The sequence below is a fragment of the Trachemys scripta genome, chromosome 24 (assembly GCF_013100865.1).
Source record: "Trachemys scripta elegans isolate TJP31775 chromosome 24, CAS_Tse_1.0, whole genome shotgun sequence".
Taxonomy (NCBI): domain Eukaryota; kingdom Metazoa; phylum Chordata; order Testudines; family Emydidae; genus Trachemys; species Trachemys scripta.
In genome coordinates this window covers 10,744,077-10,759,027 of record NC_048321.1, presented here as the reverse complement: position 1 = coordinate 10,759,027, position 14,951 = coordinate 10,744,077, and the positions used below count along the sequence as shown (strand labels likewise).

Genomic DNA, 14,951 nt, shown 5'->3' with positions numbered 1-14,951 from the left:
GGGGAAACCACCCAAGTTCAGACTGAACCTGTCGTTTGCCCCCTACCCCCGCCGTGCAGTCGGGCACTTGGGGAACCTGTCCCCTCGCCTCCCTGCGGGTGTGTGCTCATGAGACCCATGGTGTCCTCTCCTGCACCATCACCCCGCTACCTGTCCCCTCGCCTCCCTGCGGGTGTGTGCTCCCGATGCAGTGTCTGGTTCCAGGGTCACACATGTTTTCTCAGACAGTCCAGTCGCGTATCGCACCCAAAGGCGAAGGTATTCTGTCCCAGTGAGGACAGCCTGCATTTCCTCCTCCTCCGTGCACAAAGCAGTCGAAGGAATCCGGTGCAAACTTTCTGGTTCTGTGCACTCTGAGCCAGACCCCGAGGCTGGAAAACTCCAGCGAGGGTCGTAACGGAGACCACTCAGCGCCCTTTGCTGGAGCTGTCGCTGCCTGCGTCCGCCACAACAGTCTTGCTCCTTTTTAAACGGTCCTGCCCTGGAGCGGACTAGATGCGTTGGGCAAGGGGTGGGAGAAGGGAAGGGGCGTCGCTCTTGGGGCCTGGGAAGGAAGGATCGGCTGCTGGGAAGGTGGTCAGCGCACAGATGCGTGGGGAAGGGGTCAGAGGGAATTTGGCTCCAGCCCTGCAAAGACACAAGCACTTAGTTCACTTTCTGCAAGCGACTCCAATGCATAAAATGTAAGCACTTGAGTGAGTCTTTGCGGGATCGGGGCCTGTGTGAGGCTCTCAAGGCTGCTGGACCCATCTGGCTGTTGAATGCCCCGTGGGAAACGATTTTGGTGGGACTTGGTCCCTAGTGGACGCCTGTTGGCATCCCCTTGCCACTGTCCGCCTGAACGCAGAGGTCAAGAGCTGAATTGGCTACAGAGGGGGCGCTCCCCTTCCGCTCCTCAAAGGAGCCCCGTTGGGTCACTGAGGGTATGGTGCAGCCCCTCCCGGCCCGGGGCGGCAGACTCTGGCTCTGAAGCCTAGGGCTAGCAGCGCATCTGCTTCTTGCTGTCTGTCCGTCCACTCTCCCGAGTGTTGAGTGTGTTTACAGCTGTGTCATCCATTACACATCTGTCTCTTTTATCTATTTGTCTCCTCTTCCCCCCCTGCACTCCCAATGCTGTCCTCTGGACCATGCGCCATCTTTACCACCGTCCTTGTCTTTGGTGTCAATTTCTGTCTTCCCTCCTGGGCAACAGGCCAGCCAGTAAAAAGCACTCTCACCTGCCCAGGTAAGATGGGGCTGGGGGCGGGCTGACAGAATCGCATTCTTTCGTGGTGCATTCGCTTTGTCAAAGCCCCTGTGTTCAAAGTGAAGGTGGATTTGGTGTCAACCAGCTCTCATGTAAACGTCCTCCTGGCCTTTCTTCTGCCATTTTATATTGTCCACAAAAAAACCAACACCCCCCCCCACCCCGAACCTGGCTGGCTCAAGGGGGACCAGGGAAGGGAAAACGGGGTCTTTCACCTCTAGGGTCCTGGTACTAATGTGGCATCAGATCGGGAGAACTGGCTGGCCCGGGGATATTGGGAAATGGAATATGGGGCCTTCCCCCATAGGGTTCTGTAGGGTGCTGTCTCCAGTATGCCACCAGGTTGGAGGGAGTGGCTGGCTCTAGAAGACTGGGGAATCCGATATGGGGCCTTTCCCCTATAGGGTCCTGGTTCCAATCTGGCACCAGATCTGGGGGAACTGGCTGGCTTGAGAGGTGGGATATGGGGCCTTTCCCTTCTAGGATCCTGGCTCCAGTCTGGCCCCAGGCTGGGGGCAGTAGGTACTAAGGTCTTGTCTTCACTGCAGTTAATTCAGGTGTTGCCCCAATCTCGAATCCTGCCCTCACTCGAGTACCGTGGTGCTATTAACTCACCTTGTCTGGGACAGGTTACACTCAAGATAGCGCTGCTGCCTGTTTTCCCGAGTGGCTGCTCTCCCTCGAGCTGGGCTAGGTAGAGAGGTGTCAGCGCCAGGGTAGATAACTCGAGTGACCTCTCCCCTTCGCCATGAGTCGCGGCTGCAGGTCTCCCGGCGGCTTGCGGGTAGAGTTTGTTGGGACTCTGTCCAGTTCCGGGTGGGTAGGTGTGCCCACAGCATGCCGACCCACCCCAGCAATAGGCATTAGGCAGAGAGAGCTGGCCAGGACCGAGCGGGCCGTGGAGTGGGAGCTCCCGTCTTGCCCCACGGTCAGCTGGTCCCTCCAGGGTAGGAGAGTTCTGGGAAACTTGCAAAGCCAGTGCTGTTGTACCTCTTCCTGCCTTGGCCTGCAGAGCTCTCAATGCAGCCCCCGCCCCCATCACAGAACTGCCGGGAATAGCGAGCGCACCAAACATAAAAAAAGAAAGTAATTATCCATTGTCTCTCATTCATTCCTCGCTGCTTCATGTTCTCTTCTTCCATCAGCCCCATTGCAGCCTGGTAAGCTCTGACGCTGACCTCCTGTGCTGTGCGTGTGGTTTGCATGAGCGCATCTCTCTGTTGTTCGTCATGTTCTGTGGAAACCAAACGCTTCCCATCCCTCCGGGGTTGACAGACACGTGGGTTACATGGCGTAGCGCCCTCCTGGGGACTCTGGCTGTCTCTGCTGGAGGCCGCTTTTGGAGGTGGGGAGAAGGGTCCTTCAGCTCCAATTCTGGCCCAGCGCCCTGGGGGAAACAGACAACGATCGCTCGCCGTGAGAGCTGCTCCGGCTACCGCTGGGGCTTGCTGCGTCCTTAGAGGGAGGCTTCTTGTAAGTCGAAGGATGAGTCTTGTTCCTCCATGACTGTTTCCGTCTCTTTCCCTTCAGGTTAAGCAGCCTGTCTTCACTGGGCGATTCGGCTACAGGACGCAGGTCTCCAGGGCACCGCCGCCAGCCGTCTGACTGCACTGAAACGACAGGTACCCTTTACTTCTCTCCTCCCCGCTCTGTGTGGCTATGACAGCAGACTCGGGGCTGTACCATCTGGCTGCATCTCTGCCCCCCCATCGCCGTTATCTCTCGGCACCTCCCAGTTGTGATGGTCTTGATCCCCCCGGGAGGTGGGGCAGGGCTTGTCTGCCCACTGGGCGCATGAGGAATTCTGAGGCCCACAGACGGGAAGTCACTTGGCCAAGGTCGCGGCAGCAGAGCAGGGAACAGAACCCAGGTCGCCCACGTCCCAGGTGAGCGCCCTGACCACGGGAGCGTCAGGCACGCAGGTGAAGCTGTCCGGAAGGTCATGATGCAGGTGGCCGGAGGCTTTGGCACGTGTGTCTCTGCGCAGCGTGAAGCTCCTGTTCTCAGACTCGGGGATTATAAGGCCAAAAGGAACGTCTAGTCGGGCCTCTTGCAGCTGGACCCGTAACGGCTGAGCCAGAGGGCGTCATTTTCTAGAAAGAAACGTTCGATCCCGAGTAAGCTCTGGAGTTGGGGAAGGGCCGGCTGGGAATGACATTGTGGGGTAGGGGCGTTCTCATGAGCCATCACATGTTCTGGTCTTTGTGGGTTTGAACGGCTCACCTGCCCTTTACCGTGATGGGGGGAGTCATGGGGGATAAAATGATGTTTTCCAGGCCTGTGATAATTACCCCTTCATATGGGGCTTCTTACACCTTTCGTCTAGGGTAGAATTGGGAACTGAGAGTTGGGACCCCAGGAATCTATTATTATCTCTGCCACTGATAGCCTGCCAATTGCTGCCCTCCCGTGCCTCAGTTTCCCCATCAGTAAAATGGGGACAATGACATTTCCCTCCCTTGTGAAGCACTTGGAGATCTGTGGATGAAAAGTGCTAGGTTAGAGCTAGTGGGGATGACCACGATGGTTCTGTTTACGATTCCAGTTGCCCAAGCAGTGAAGAGAGAAGAGTGGCCTTGTGGTTAGGTGTGGACGTGGAAAGGGTGTTGCAGCGCCCTCCCTGCTTTGGCATGTGCCACCCCAGTTCCCACTGGAGGGGCCGTCCCCCTCCTGCACTGTGAGTTGCAGCCTAGCCCTCACTCCTGCTGCATCAGGTTGGTCCCTGTACCCTAAAAAGGGGAGAGGAAAATCTTTAGAACAGAGCCGTGCGTACGAGAGCAGCGGTGACACGGGGCCAGGGCCTTGCCCTGAAATACTTCTGGAACAAAGCTTGCAGGCCGTGATCCTAGATTAGCCCCAGGGCCAGGGTATAACTGCAGAACGGCCTGCAGAGCATGCACTGTATGCAAGAATCAGCCAACACAAAGGCACGAGGTGATGCAGGACTGTCTGGCGCCAACGCCAGTTGCTGATCTTGGAAAGGGAATGGCTGTCTGCCTAGAGCAGTGGTTCTCAACCAGGGGTACACGTACCCCTGGGGGTACGCAGAGCTCTTCCAGGGGGTGTATCAACTCATCTAGATATTTGCCTAGTTTTACAACAGGCTACATAAAAAGCCCTAGCGAAGTCAGTGCCAGCTAAAATTTCATACAGACAATGCCTTGTTTAGACTGCTCTGTGTGCTATGTGCTGAAATGTAAGCACAATATTTATATTCCAATTGATGTATTTTATAATTAGCTGGTAAAAAGGAGAACGTCAGCAATTTGTCAGTAACAGTGAGCTGTCACACAGCTGTATTTTTAGGGCTGATTTTGTAAGCAAGTCGTTTTTAAGTGAGGTGAAACCTGGGGGTACGCAAGACAAATCAGACTCTTGAAATGGGGACGGTCGTCTGGAAAGGTTGAGAGCCACTGGCCTAGAGGAAGGATCACTTGGTGGCTAAGGCACTGGACTGGGATTTGAGACTTTTCAATCGACATTCTCTTTCTGTGCGACTCCAGGCGAGTCACTCAAGGTGCCTCAGTTTCCCTGATCTATAAAATGGCTCTGATGCGTTCCTCTCTAAGGGGGTACTTGGAAGCTAAAAACCCAGGAGGCGTTCGAATCCTATGGCAGTTCGGGGGAGGGGATATAATAATCCACCATTGATGAGTGAGGCTTCAAAAGGCTGGATTAATTGAAGGGAACAAGAAGGAGTGTGGTAAAGGGGGGAGAATGTGGGAACAGCGCATCGTTTAATACAGGAACCAAAAGAGAGTGTAGCCAGATGCACTGACCATGCTCTTCGTGGGAGACCTGTTGTCTGAGTCTGTTACCCTAAGGTCCCTGTACACCATGCTGGCAGTATAAGGGACCTAAAAGTGAGTGCAGATGAGTTACGCCCACTTTGTTTCCTACACTGCCACAGCACTGTAAAAGGGGCCTTATAGTGAGAACGAGAATTGGGGGTCTCATGGCTCTGACCGTGGGAGGATGGTGAATATGGCAGACAAAAATTCCTTTGTGGGCTCAGCGGCAACAGTACTTATCTGCCATATGAGATTAGGTAAATAGGGCCCGATCCTGCCTCTGTGTTGGTTTGTTTGCCACTTTGAGACTGCATGTTTGTAAGTTACTTCCTTCCTCTGCCCAAAGAGCAGTGTGAGTTCAGCTGCTAGGAACTGATTTTATTTACACGCACGCCCACGCGCGTGCACAACACACACACACGTGCCCCTTACTTTGTGGCGTCTCTGTCACTTGTGCAAAATCGAGTCCAATTTCTTACTTCCCCGCCCCTCACCTTTGTGTCATTAGTTGCATTTGTGCAAAATCGGGCCTGATTTTTCTCCTGCCCCGACCTCATGTGGTCACTTACACCTGTGCAAAGTGAGTGTCTAACACAGTCCCTGGTGGAATGTGAGTGCAGAATCCGGAGTCTTGTGTACACTCGCATTGCACAGGCGAAGACACGATGGAAAGGAGGATCAGGCCCGGTTTCTTTTTCTGAACCAGACCTCAGCCACTCAAGAATGATGTCAGCGTTACATGCGTTGCGAGGAACAACAGAAGCTGGGTCACTCCATGGTCACTAACAACATCTGCATTCCTACCAGCGACAATGAGCGTAATCGCATCGCTGGCTTTCCAGGCGGTGGAAAGGAACCAGAGAAGCCAGAGAGAGCCTAGACAGGGCCTAATGGATGTTTTCTATCTATCCCTGTGTCGTATTTAGAAGCAGCCAGCGTGGTATCTAGGGGCTGAAAGGCAGCTGGTATCAGAGCATGGGATTTGAACAAACATCTCCGGGGACACTGCAGCCTTAAAAGGGAATGGAGCCACTGAAATCTAGAACCCAGGCATCCTGGGGCATAGTGCTTTGCTTCATTATCTATCCTACTCCCCTCTCCTGGGCTCTCTTCACAGCAAGAACATCTCTGCTTGTGATCTCCCGCATCGCGTTCAAAAATCTTGTCTCAAGCCCCGCCCAAATCATGAGCTTGACATGAAAAGTCATGGGATTTGGTTAACAAAGAATTCATTTCAAGGGTGTGGGGGTTTTGTTGTTCGTTTGCCTTCTGTTTCCTGGGCCTTAGTCTTCCCCTGGCCTCAGGGAACGAACAGTAGCCATGGGCCATCTGGAAATTGGAGCCACAGCTAGCCTAGAGCATGGATTTAAACTCCAGCTTCTCATGCCTCGTTTGTTTTCTTTCCCCCCGCCCTGCTGAAGGTTTGGTCCAACGGTGTGTCATCATCCAGAAGGATCAGGATGGCTTTGGCTTCACTGTCAGCGGGGACCGGATCGTCCTGGTGCAGTCTGTCCGGCAAGGTGAGCGGCTACTCTGTCCCCCCCGTTCTTGGGGCCTACGGATGTTGGTGTATGAATGGGACTCCCCTAGTTCACTTGGCCCCCAGCCCCTCTCTGGCCCCAGGATGGGTTGGGAGAGAGGAAAAGGGGGATCCTTCTTTGCAAAGCCTGTTGGATCAAGAGAGGGCAATTCTGGAGGATGAAGAGGAGCTAAGCTGTGTGAGGGCATGGTTGGGATGGCGGTAGGGGGACTTGGGGTATGTATGTGCCTAGATAGGAGTCTTGATTCTGATCAGGTGGGAATTAACCCAAAATCGGCTCCCGAGAGCAACAGCCAAGTTCCCATGTTGCACCATCTCTGCTCTCCGGGCAGCGCCAGGTTAACCACAGTGCTCTACCCGGTTGTTACATAATCGCAGCTGGTGGCTGACCAGGGGTGCAGGGAATTTCCCTTGTAGCCGCCCTCAGCAAACACACAGTCAGCCACAAGCAACAGAGGGTCCTGTGGCACCTTTAAGACGAACAGAAGTATTGGAGCATACGCTTTCGTGGGTGAATGCCCACTTCGTCCGACAGTCAGCAACTTTCGCTCTGGGCTGTGTGCTGCGGAAGCGCTCTAGCTTTGTGCTGTCTGCTGGTGTTGAGGGGAAGTAGGGCTTGAAGCAACGATTTCAATAGAGAACGCCTATTCCAAACTGACGCCTTCCTTCCCCCCTGCCAAAATAAGGCTAACACTCAGGCCAGGAAAAATTCAGATAGATAAGGGAGGAAAAGTCCTACAGATTTAAAGGGACAGAGTCAGATAAAAATCAACCCCCTTATTTTGCAATGGGATCTTCATGGGGAGACCCCTGCATCGACCCCAGTGACTTCAACAGGACTTTGGGCAGGCATAGATTCCATATGCATGAATCCAATGGCATGTCCCAAATATTTGAATAAAGAACAGCCAGTGTGCCTCACTCCCCACGGCCCCGCGCCTTGTGCACTCACTTGCACTAGTGCAAAGTGAGCCGGATTCTCTAGTGCCCTGTCCCTGGCAGTCGCCCACTTTGTGCTGGGGTAAAAGACCACCCTGGGTGCAGTGCTGCAGGGACTCCGTTCTGCCCCTCTGTTCTGACTTGCGTTGCCTATAATGAGAGATCATTAAAGCTGAAAAGAATCTTGAATTTACTTGGCCTTTTTCTTATTTGCTTGTCTCTCCGTTTGGAATTGAACCTCATGGAAACGTTTCCTCTTCGGCCTGGCTTTAGCAACAGAGAATTTTTCAGTATATTTAAACTTTTAACAGTTGCATTAAAAAAGGGGAGACTGGCAGGGGAAGAGCTTAAACAGTAAAGCTACTTTTACCGATGCTTAGGCCCCAATCCTGCAATTGGATCCGTGTGGACAGACCCTCTTGCCTAGACAGGGGCCCTAAAGGAGAACAACCTTGTGGCAGACGGGAGTCCCGTTGCTTAACGCACTTGGATATTAGCGATGAGGTCGATATAAGAACCTAAATGGACTAGAATAAAACAGAGCTCCACACAGGAGGAGGGAAAACCTAGAGTTTGGACCCTAACGTCTCCTCGTGCTGTGCCGGGGCTGGTGTCAAACCCCTTGGTGCCTTGTGCTAGCGCTGTGGATGTTTTCATGGTGCTGGGGCTCTGCTGTTATTTACGGGAACTCCCTTCCTCTGCCTGTCGCACTGCAGGAGGAGCAGCCATGAAGGCCGGGGTGCAAGAGGGTGACCGGATCGTCAAGGTGAGCGGCGACCCCCGAGCCGGGGTTTCCCCGGGGTGCTCCCTCGTGCTTAGCTCTGGGGGCCGGGGCTGCATGTCTGAGGCTGTCTGTCTCCTCTTGCAGGTCAACGGCACAATGGTGACGAACAGCTCCCATCTCGAAGTGGTGAAGCTCATCAAATGTGAGTAGGCAGAAGGGGTGAATGGGGCCTTTTCCCACTCGGTGGCTGGTTGGAGGCCAGCCTCGGTCTCTAGTGGCAGAGAGTTCTGAAATGGCGTCTTGTGGAAAGGGTTAGGGCCCTGAGGCTAAGAGCAGAGCGGCGAGGGCAGGGCCCAAACGAGCCAGGCACACTGAGCTCTCTTCTCCACCCGAGAGGCAGGGGATCCTGCAGGATGGGGGGGAGGCGTGCTGGTGTGGGGAACTTGCCCTGTCACAGCTGTGCCTGCCCCATGCGTAAATGGGGGCGTCTGGTCTCCCGGGTGGAAAACACCAGCAATCCCACGTTTCAAAAGTGCTTAAGGTAAAATGTCCTTTGACTGACACCGTTGGGAAGGGGAGTCCTTTGCAAGCTGGAGCGGCCAGCAGAGCGATCGGGCCCAGCCCCTGCAGCCAGATCTCTGCGGCTTCCCGTTCTGGTTGTTACAGGAGGAGCTGTTTTGGAGAACGTCACTTCCCATCCCTTTCCTGAAGGGGCTTCCAGGAACAGCTTAACCCTTCCCTTGCCAATGTGGTCATTCTGCTTCCCACCGTTACAATGCTCTCTGTTTATCCATCGGTCTGCGTCAGGGTTGTATACTGCTGCCCGTCACCATAGCGGCTGGGCAAATAGCCAATAGTGAAGTCTCCAGTGGACTTCATGGGATCTCTGGCTCTTCTCCTGTGGGGAAGTAAACGCCCTGCCTGGGGTGGACTTAGGGTGACCAGACAGCAAGTGTGAAAAATCGGGACGGGGGCGGAGGGTAATAGGAGCCTATATAAGAAGAAAACCCAAAAATCGGGACTGTCCCTATAAAATCGGGACATCTGGTCACCCTAGGTGGGGTTTTGGTTTTGTTGGCTGGTTTGTTTCAGGTTTTGTGGGTACGGGGGAGGGCATGGCGGTGTCCTCCTCGCTATGGTGAAGAGGAAGGCTTTACAGCATCTCCTAAAGGCGATCCGACTCCGGATTCGCCCCATCTCCCCTGGTCGCCCATTTCATAGCAAAGTCTCCTCCCCCGGGAATGCTTTGACCCTCGCTCTCATGCCCGTCGTCTTGCGTTTTGTGATCTGCATCGTCCCAGAGGAGCACCATTGTCACCGCTGATCGTAGAGTGAAGTTCAGTCTTGTAACGTAGCTGGGGCTTGACCCAGTTGTTGCTTTGACGATTAGGACCGAGACCTTAAACTGGCATCGGGAGCAGCCTGAGGGCCAGTGGAGGGATTGGATCTGGGGTCTGGTGTTTTCACAGTGGCTTAAGCCAGGGGGAAGGTGGGCAGCTGCATTCTGCACCAGCTGGAGCCTGCCCATCGTCTTCAGGTACAGATGACAGTACTCCCCCCGGGAGGTGAGGGATGCATGGGCCACTGGGGCCAGCTCCTTGCCTGGGAGGGTGGGAGGAGATTCCTAGCAAGCTGGAGGAGGTGGAAGAAGGTGTTTTAGACATTGATCCTCCCCGGACATCCCCGGCTTGGTGAGGTCTCAGACCAGGATCCTGAGTCTTCGCACAGCCTTGCTGGTCGGGGGCCGTACTCCTTCAGTGCGTGATGGGAACACACCTATAACATGCACTCGAATGTAGAGACCGTACTCTGGCTGCTGGAGATCTCAAGTGTAGCCGAGCAAATAGAGCACTGGACTGAAACCCAGGAGACCTGGGTTCTATTTGCCGCTCTGCCACTGGGCTGCCGGGCAGCCTTGGGCAAGTCACTTCCCCACTCTGTGCCTCAGTTTCCCCATCTGTCAAATGGTGATGATGATACTGACTTCCTTTGTACAGCTCTTTGAGGTGTATGGATGAAGTGCACGAGATCAAAACTAGGAATTAGTATGTGCCTTGGCTGATGTAGCCTCTCCTGGGTACGCTTTACGAAGGCTCCGGAGGCTGGGGGTGCACTGTACTCCTGCTCTGTAGAGGGTGCAGTGGGCTAGCGTCTGTGAACTGAATTAAACCCGAATGTTCAGGGTAGCTGGTCTACACTGAAAACCTACATCGGCATAGCTGTCTCTCAGAGGTGTGAAAAATCCACCCCCCGAGAGACGTAGCTACGTCGACCTAACCCCCGGTGTGGACAGCAGTAGGTTGATGGAAGAATTCTTCCGGCCCCCCTCGCTACCGCCTCTGGGAGATGGGGATTCCCTACGCCGAGGGGAGAGCCCCTCTCGTCGCTGTCGTGAGTGTCTACGCTGAAGTGCTACAGCAGTGCAATTGTTGCACTTTCAGTGTAGACGTACCCTTAAGATCAGCTTCGGTTGCAGCTCCATCTGTTTCGGAATCCTGCATCGTGGATTTGGGGTTGGGGTGGGGGAGGCAGTGATCAGTTCTCTTCTAGCTGCCGTGATTCCCCGGTTTTAAATCCTCATCAACTGGCTAGTTATAAAGTGGGTCTCTCTCCACCTGCGCTCCTTTTCTTCTCCAGCCGGCGCCTACGTCGCGCTGACCCTCCTGGGGTCTCCTCCTCCCTCAGTGGTGCTCTCCGGCCCTCAGCAAGACGTGAGCGTATTGGGGGCACCCGGGATTGCACCCCTGTGCCCCCCGCCGCCTCCTCCGCCTCCGTTGCCTCCACCACAGCGCATCACAGGACCCAAACCGTTGCAGGTAACTGGGCGGCGCGGCGCTCCCATGGGTGGTTTGTCCTGGATCTCTCAGGGGGATGGGAAAGCGGGGGTTGTCACTCTCCTGTGCTGCTCCACTTTGAGGGGTGGGGGTGAAAGATGGGGAGATGAAAGCAAAGCTCTGTCCGTCCCCTCACTCTGCCCACGTCTGTTCCAAATCGCAGGACCCACAAGTTCAAAAGCACGCGACTCAGATCCTCCGCAACATGCTGAGACAGGAGGAGGCCGAGTTACAGGTACGCTGCCTGTCTCCTCCCTGTGGTGAGCCACGCTGGAGCAGACCTCTGCCCTGTCTAGCTCACCGCTAGACATCTTTGCTTATAATGGAGCGGACTATTGCTCCTCGTAGTCCAATCTTTCCTCCCGACATGTTGGATCAGACCAGTGGGCCATCTCCTCCGATATCTTGCCTGTAGCAGAGAAGACAGCCACCTAATCTCATAGTTCTCCTTCCTGCCCTGCGGATCAGACCTCCGCTCCATGTATTCCAGGCTCCTGCCTCCGTCCGTGACATGACTGGTGTTTCCAAGGAAGAGGAACCCTCTCCTGAGCGTGAGGCCAGTTGTACAATGTTTGGGGGAAGAGAGGTGTATTTCCTTCCTCCTCCCCCTGGCCACCATCCATCCCTCACCTGCTTTATGTCTTTTTTTTGTAGCCCCCACGCCGCGCTCTGCACCCCGTGCCTGTTCCCCTCCCTGTGTGGCTGGCTGTAACCTCGTTCCCCTTCTTGTCTCCCCGCTCAGCGGTTCTGCGAGGTGTACAGCCGGAACCCCGCCACCACGCTGGAGGAACGGATCGAGGGGGCGCGCAGAAGGGTCAGCCAACTGCAGCTGAAGATCCAACAGGAAACAGGCGGCTCAGTGGTACACAAGAGGAGTCCTTACTTCCTGGTTCTAATTGTCATGTGACTCCTCCCCCACCCCCGGACACTCCGCCCTCCTTAGAAGTTGGTGCCAGGGGAAGCCTGACCTGGGTTTAGTCCCATCGTGGAGATGGACAAGCCGAGGCGTGCCTTCATGCAGTGTGAAATCTCCCAGAATGCACTGCCTCTGGGGGCTGAGCCGTGAACTGTGGGGATAGGTACCCAGAAGGCATTGAGGCTGAAATGGGTTCGGTGAAGGCTTGAAACCAGTTCAGCAGGGCTAGTGAGGACGCGCGGCGTTGTTTGTACATGAACTGGTTGAACATCCCTCCCCCCTGTGCAACCTATTCTGGGGTTCCCTTCTCAGCTCTTCCACAGACTCTTTGTGACAGCTTCATATCTGCGGAGGGGCCGAGAGCCCCTCTTGACATGGAAGGAAGCTGGTCCTCCCCCTTTCTAGATCAGGCTCTTTCCGTGCCTCAGTTTCCCCACCTGTAAAGCAGGGATAACAACACTGACCCCTGTGTATCCTTCAGTTGCAGGATTTGGGGCGGCCGTGCTGCAATTCCGTCTCAGCCAGTCTCCGGGGGACGGAAGGTGAGTTGTGCTGTCGCTCCCAGGCAGCTACGCATACCCGTTGCTACCGTCCGCCCGCCCTCGCAACAGATGATTGGTCTGGGCGGCTTCAGCTTGCGGTGCCTGTGCAGCTCCTCGTCTCCGGACGCTGTAGCCGTCCCAGGCATTCGACAAGCTTTGCTCACACCGGGTGCGATGAGGGCTTCAGTTCGAGTCTGGGTTGATCCTTATCGGCTGTGATAGCGTCTCTCCAGTGCAGATGGGAAGCTACGAGCATTCTAGCTCTCCCCATTCAGGAGTTCCTCGCATTGGGAAATTACCCAGAAGTCTTTGTTCCCAACAGTCACACTCTGCGTGCTATAGGATAGGGACTCCAGGTCTCCCAGAATTTACCGGTGCAGGGTCACTTCAGTTCTGCCCAACGGCATTGCTATATGGGATATGTCGTAAAAAGACATGTGTGTTTGCAGCCAGCACCCGTGACGGCCACCTGGCTCGGCGTAGATAAACGCTGCACATATCTCTGTTCTCCTCCACCCCAGTGTCCGTTGTAGAGCTGGGCAGGAAGTTTTCGACAAAACATATTTTCACCGGACAATGTTGATTTGTTGAAACCGTAAGTTTGTGAGAAAGGGTTGGTTTCAACCAATTTCCTGTTTTTGGCAAAGGGAACGTGGGGCGGTGGATCCACAATCTAGACAGAGGGCTGCTGAGCTCTGTCCTGCCCCCTCTCCCATCGCTTGGTGTCTCCTTTGCCATGGTTCCTCCGGTGGGGTTTAATTTGACCCCCATCTGTGTCTCTCCTCTGTTCCCAGGCCGCCTCTCTCTGGACTCTCAGGATGGCGACAGCGGTTTGGATTCGGGCACTGAGCGGTTCCCTTCGGTGAGCGAGGTGAGGGCTCGCGGCTCCAGGGCTAAGGGCCAGGTCCATTTTGCACGTAGAGCAGAGAGTTGACCTCTGTGCGTTGTTGGAAAAGCAGCTTCTGCCCCCCAAATGTCCGGCACTCGCTGAGCATGGCGGGTTGGAAAAATCAGTCTAATCGAATCTGGGAATCCCAGACCCTACAGTCCCCAAATCAGGATCCTGGAGTTCTTGCAGGAGGGGGGGGGGCCCTGCAGGCAGAGTGAAGGTTGCTTGGGCGCCATTGGACATCTTGTAAGTGCAGCTGTCACTCTGAATGTCCTGGGGTTTCTAAGACTCGGGGTTTAGGATCATTACAACATCCCTGTGAAGTCTCTTCCTGTTCAGTTATTGACCCATCCTCTCAGCCTTCACCTCCATCCTAACAGAGGGTAACACTTTCCAGAATGTCCAAGGGCCAGAGTTTTAAAGTATTTAGGTGCCTAGCAGGAGTGTCAGTGGGTGTTGGGGGCTCAGACGCTTTTGAAAATCCCCCTAGGTGCCCAAAGACCTTTAAGAATCTTGTCCTAAGTAGGAAATTTTCCCCCTTAGTCTTTTTGGTCTGGGACTTACAGAGTCACAGATTGTCATGGCACTTCCTGCAGCAGGACGAAGAGGCGATACATGGCCCCAGGAGTTTGCAGTGTCAATAAGACCAGCCAGACATGGGTGGGGAAGTGTCTGCAGGTTACTACTGAGAAGAGCAGAGGCGGGGTAGGGTGACCAGACAGCAAGTGTGAAAAATCGGGACAGGGGGTGGAGGGTAATAGGAGCCTATATAAGAAAAAGACCCAAAAATCGGGACTGTCCCTATAAAATCGGGACATCTGGTCACCCTACGTGGGGGAGGCAGGTGTGCGCACTGATCGAATGTAAACTGGCTTAGAAATTGATTTGTTAATTTGGCGCCCTCCCTGCCCCGCATTTGGACACATTGTTGAGTCGGTTTAGATGTTGGCCTGGGTCTTTGGTGTGGCCGCTGGTCCCTTGGACCTGGGAAGCATGTGAGTCAAAACAGGGTCTGGTGCTGCTTTCGTCCCTGGGGGTTTCCCTGCTGCCCCTGTCTCGGTTGCTAATGTCGTGAGGTGGTGGTTGTCCTGAGCAGATCTCTCTGAACCGGAACTCCGTTCTGTCCGACCCCGGCCTCGACAGCCCGCGCACCTCCCCGGTCATCACCTCCAAGATGTTCCAGCACCATCGCCGCCAAGGCTCGGACACGCCCTTCCTGCCCATCGCGGAGCAGGTGAGGGGGGGGAGTGGGTGGGCCTGGGGCACGCTCCCTTGTCCAGCTCTGCGGAGTTGGGTCTGATTGACAGTGACAGGCTGTAGCCGATTCTGCCTGGGGCTGTGATCCCATCAGGGGTGGGTCTGAGCAGCACCCAAACTGCTGCAGGGAGTGGGGTGTGGGGCTCCATGGGGGGCGCTCTCTGCTGGGGGTCAGTGCTCACCCCGTGGCACAGTGTGCTGCAGGGGGTGGGGTGCAGGGCTCCTTGGGGGGTGCTCTCTGCTGGGGGTCAGTGCTCACCCCATGGCACAGTG

The 14,951-nt window shown here is 55.1% G+C and overlaps 1 protein-coding gene across 7 annotated transcripts in view; it reads left to right on the top strand.

Moving 5' to 3' along the window:
• Positions 1-14,951, top strand: part of ARHGEF11 (Rho guanine nucleotide exchange factor 11) — a 78,738-nt gene that overhangs the window by 35,883 nt on the left and 27,904 nt on the right. For 5 of the 7 annotated variants that reach the window (XM_034756351.1, XM_034756348.1, XM_034756352.1 and 2 more), the window contains exons 2-12: positions 1,193-1,225; positions 2,777-2,868; positions 6,459-6,557; positions 8,233-8,282; positions 8,385-8,442; positions 10,878-11,056; positions 11,238-11,309; positions 11,817-11,936; positions 12,472-12,532; positions 13,327-13,403; positions 14,518-14,655. In XM_034756351.1, coding sequence (XP_034612242.1) covers positions 1,193-1,225; positions 2,777-2,868; positions 6,459-6,557; positions 8,233-8,282; positions 8,385-8,442; positions 10,878-11,056; positions 11,238-11,309; positions 11,817-11,936; positions 12,472-12,532; positions 13,327-13,403; positions 14,518-14,655 — 979 coding nt within the window. The remainder of the gene's footprint in view (positions 1-1,192; positions 1,226-2,776; positions 2,869-6,458; positions 6,558-8,232; positions 8,283-8,384; positions 8,443-10,877; positions 11,057-11,237; positions 11,310-11,816; positions 11,937-12,471; positions 12,533-13,326; positions 13,404-14,517; positions 14,656-14,951) is intronic. The other 2 variants (XM_034756347.1, XM_034756349.1) reach the window with 2 other exon arrangements.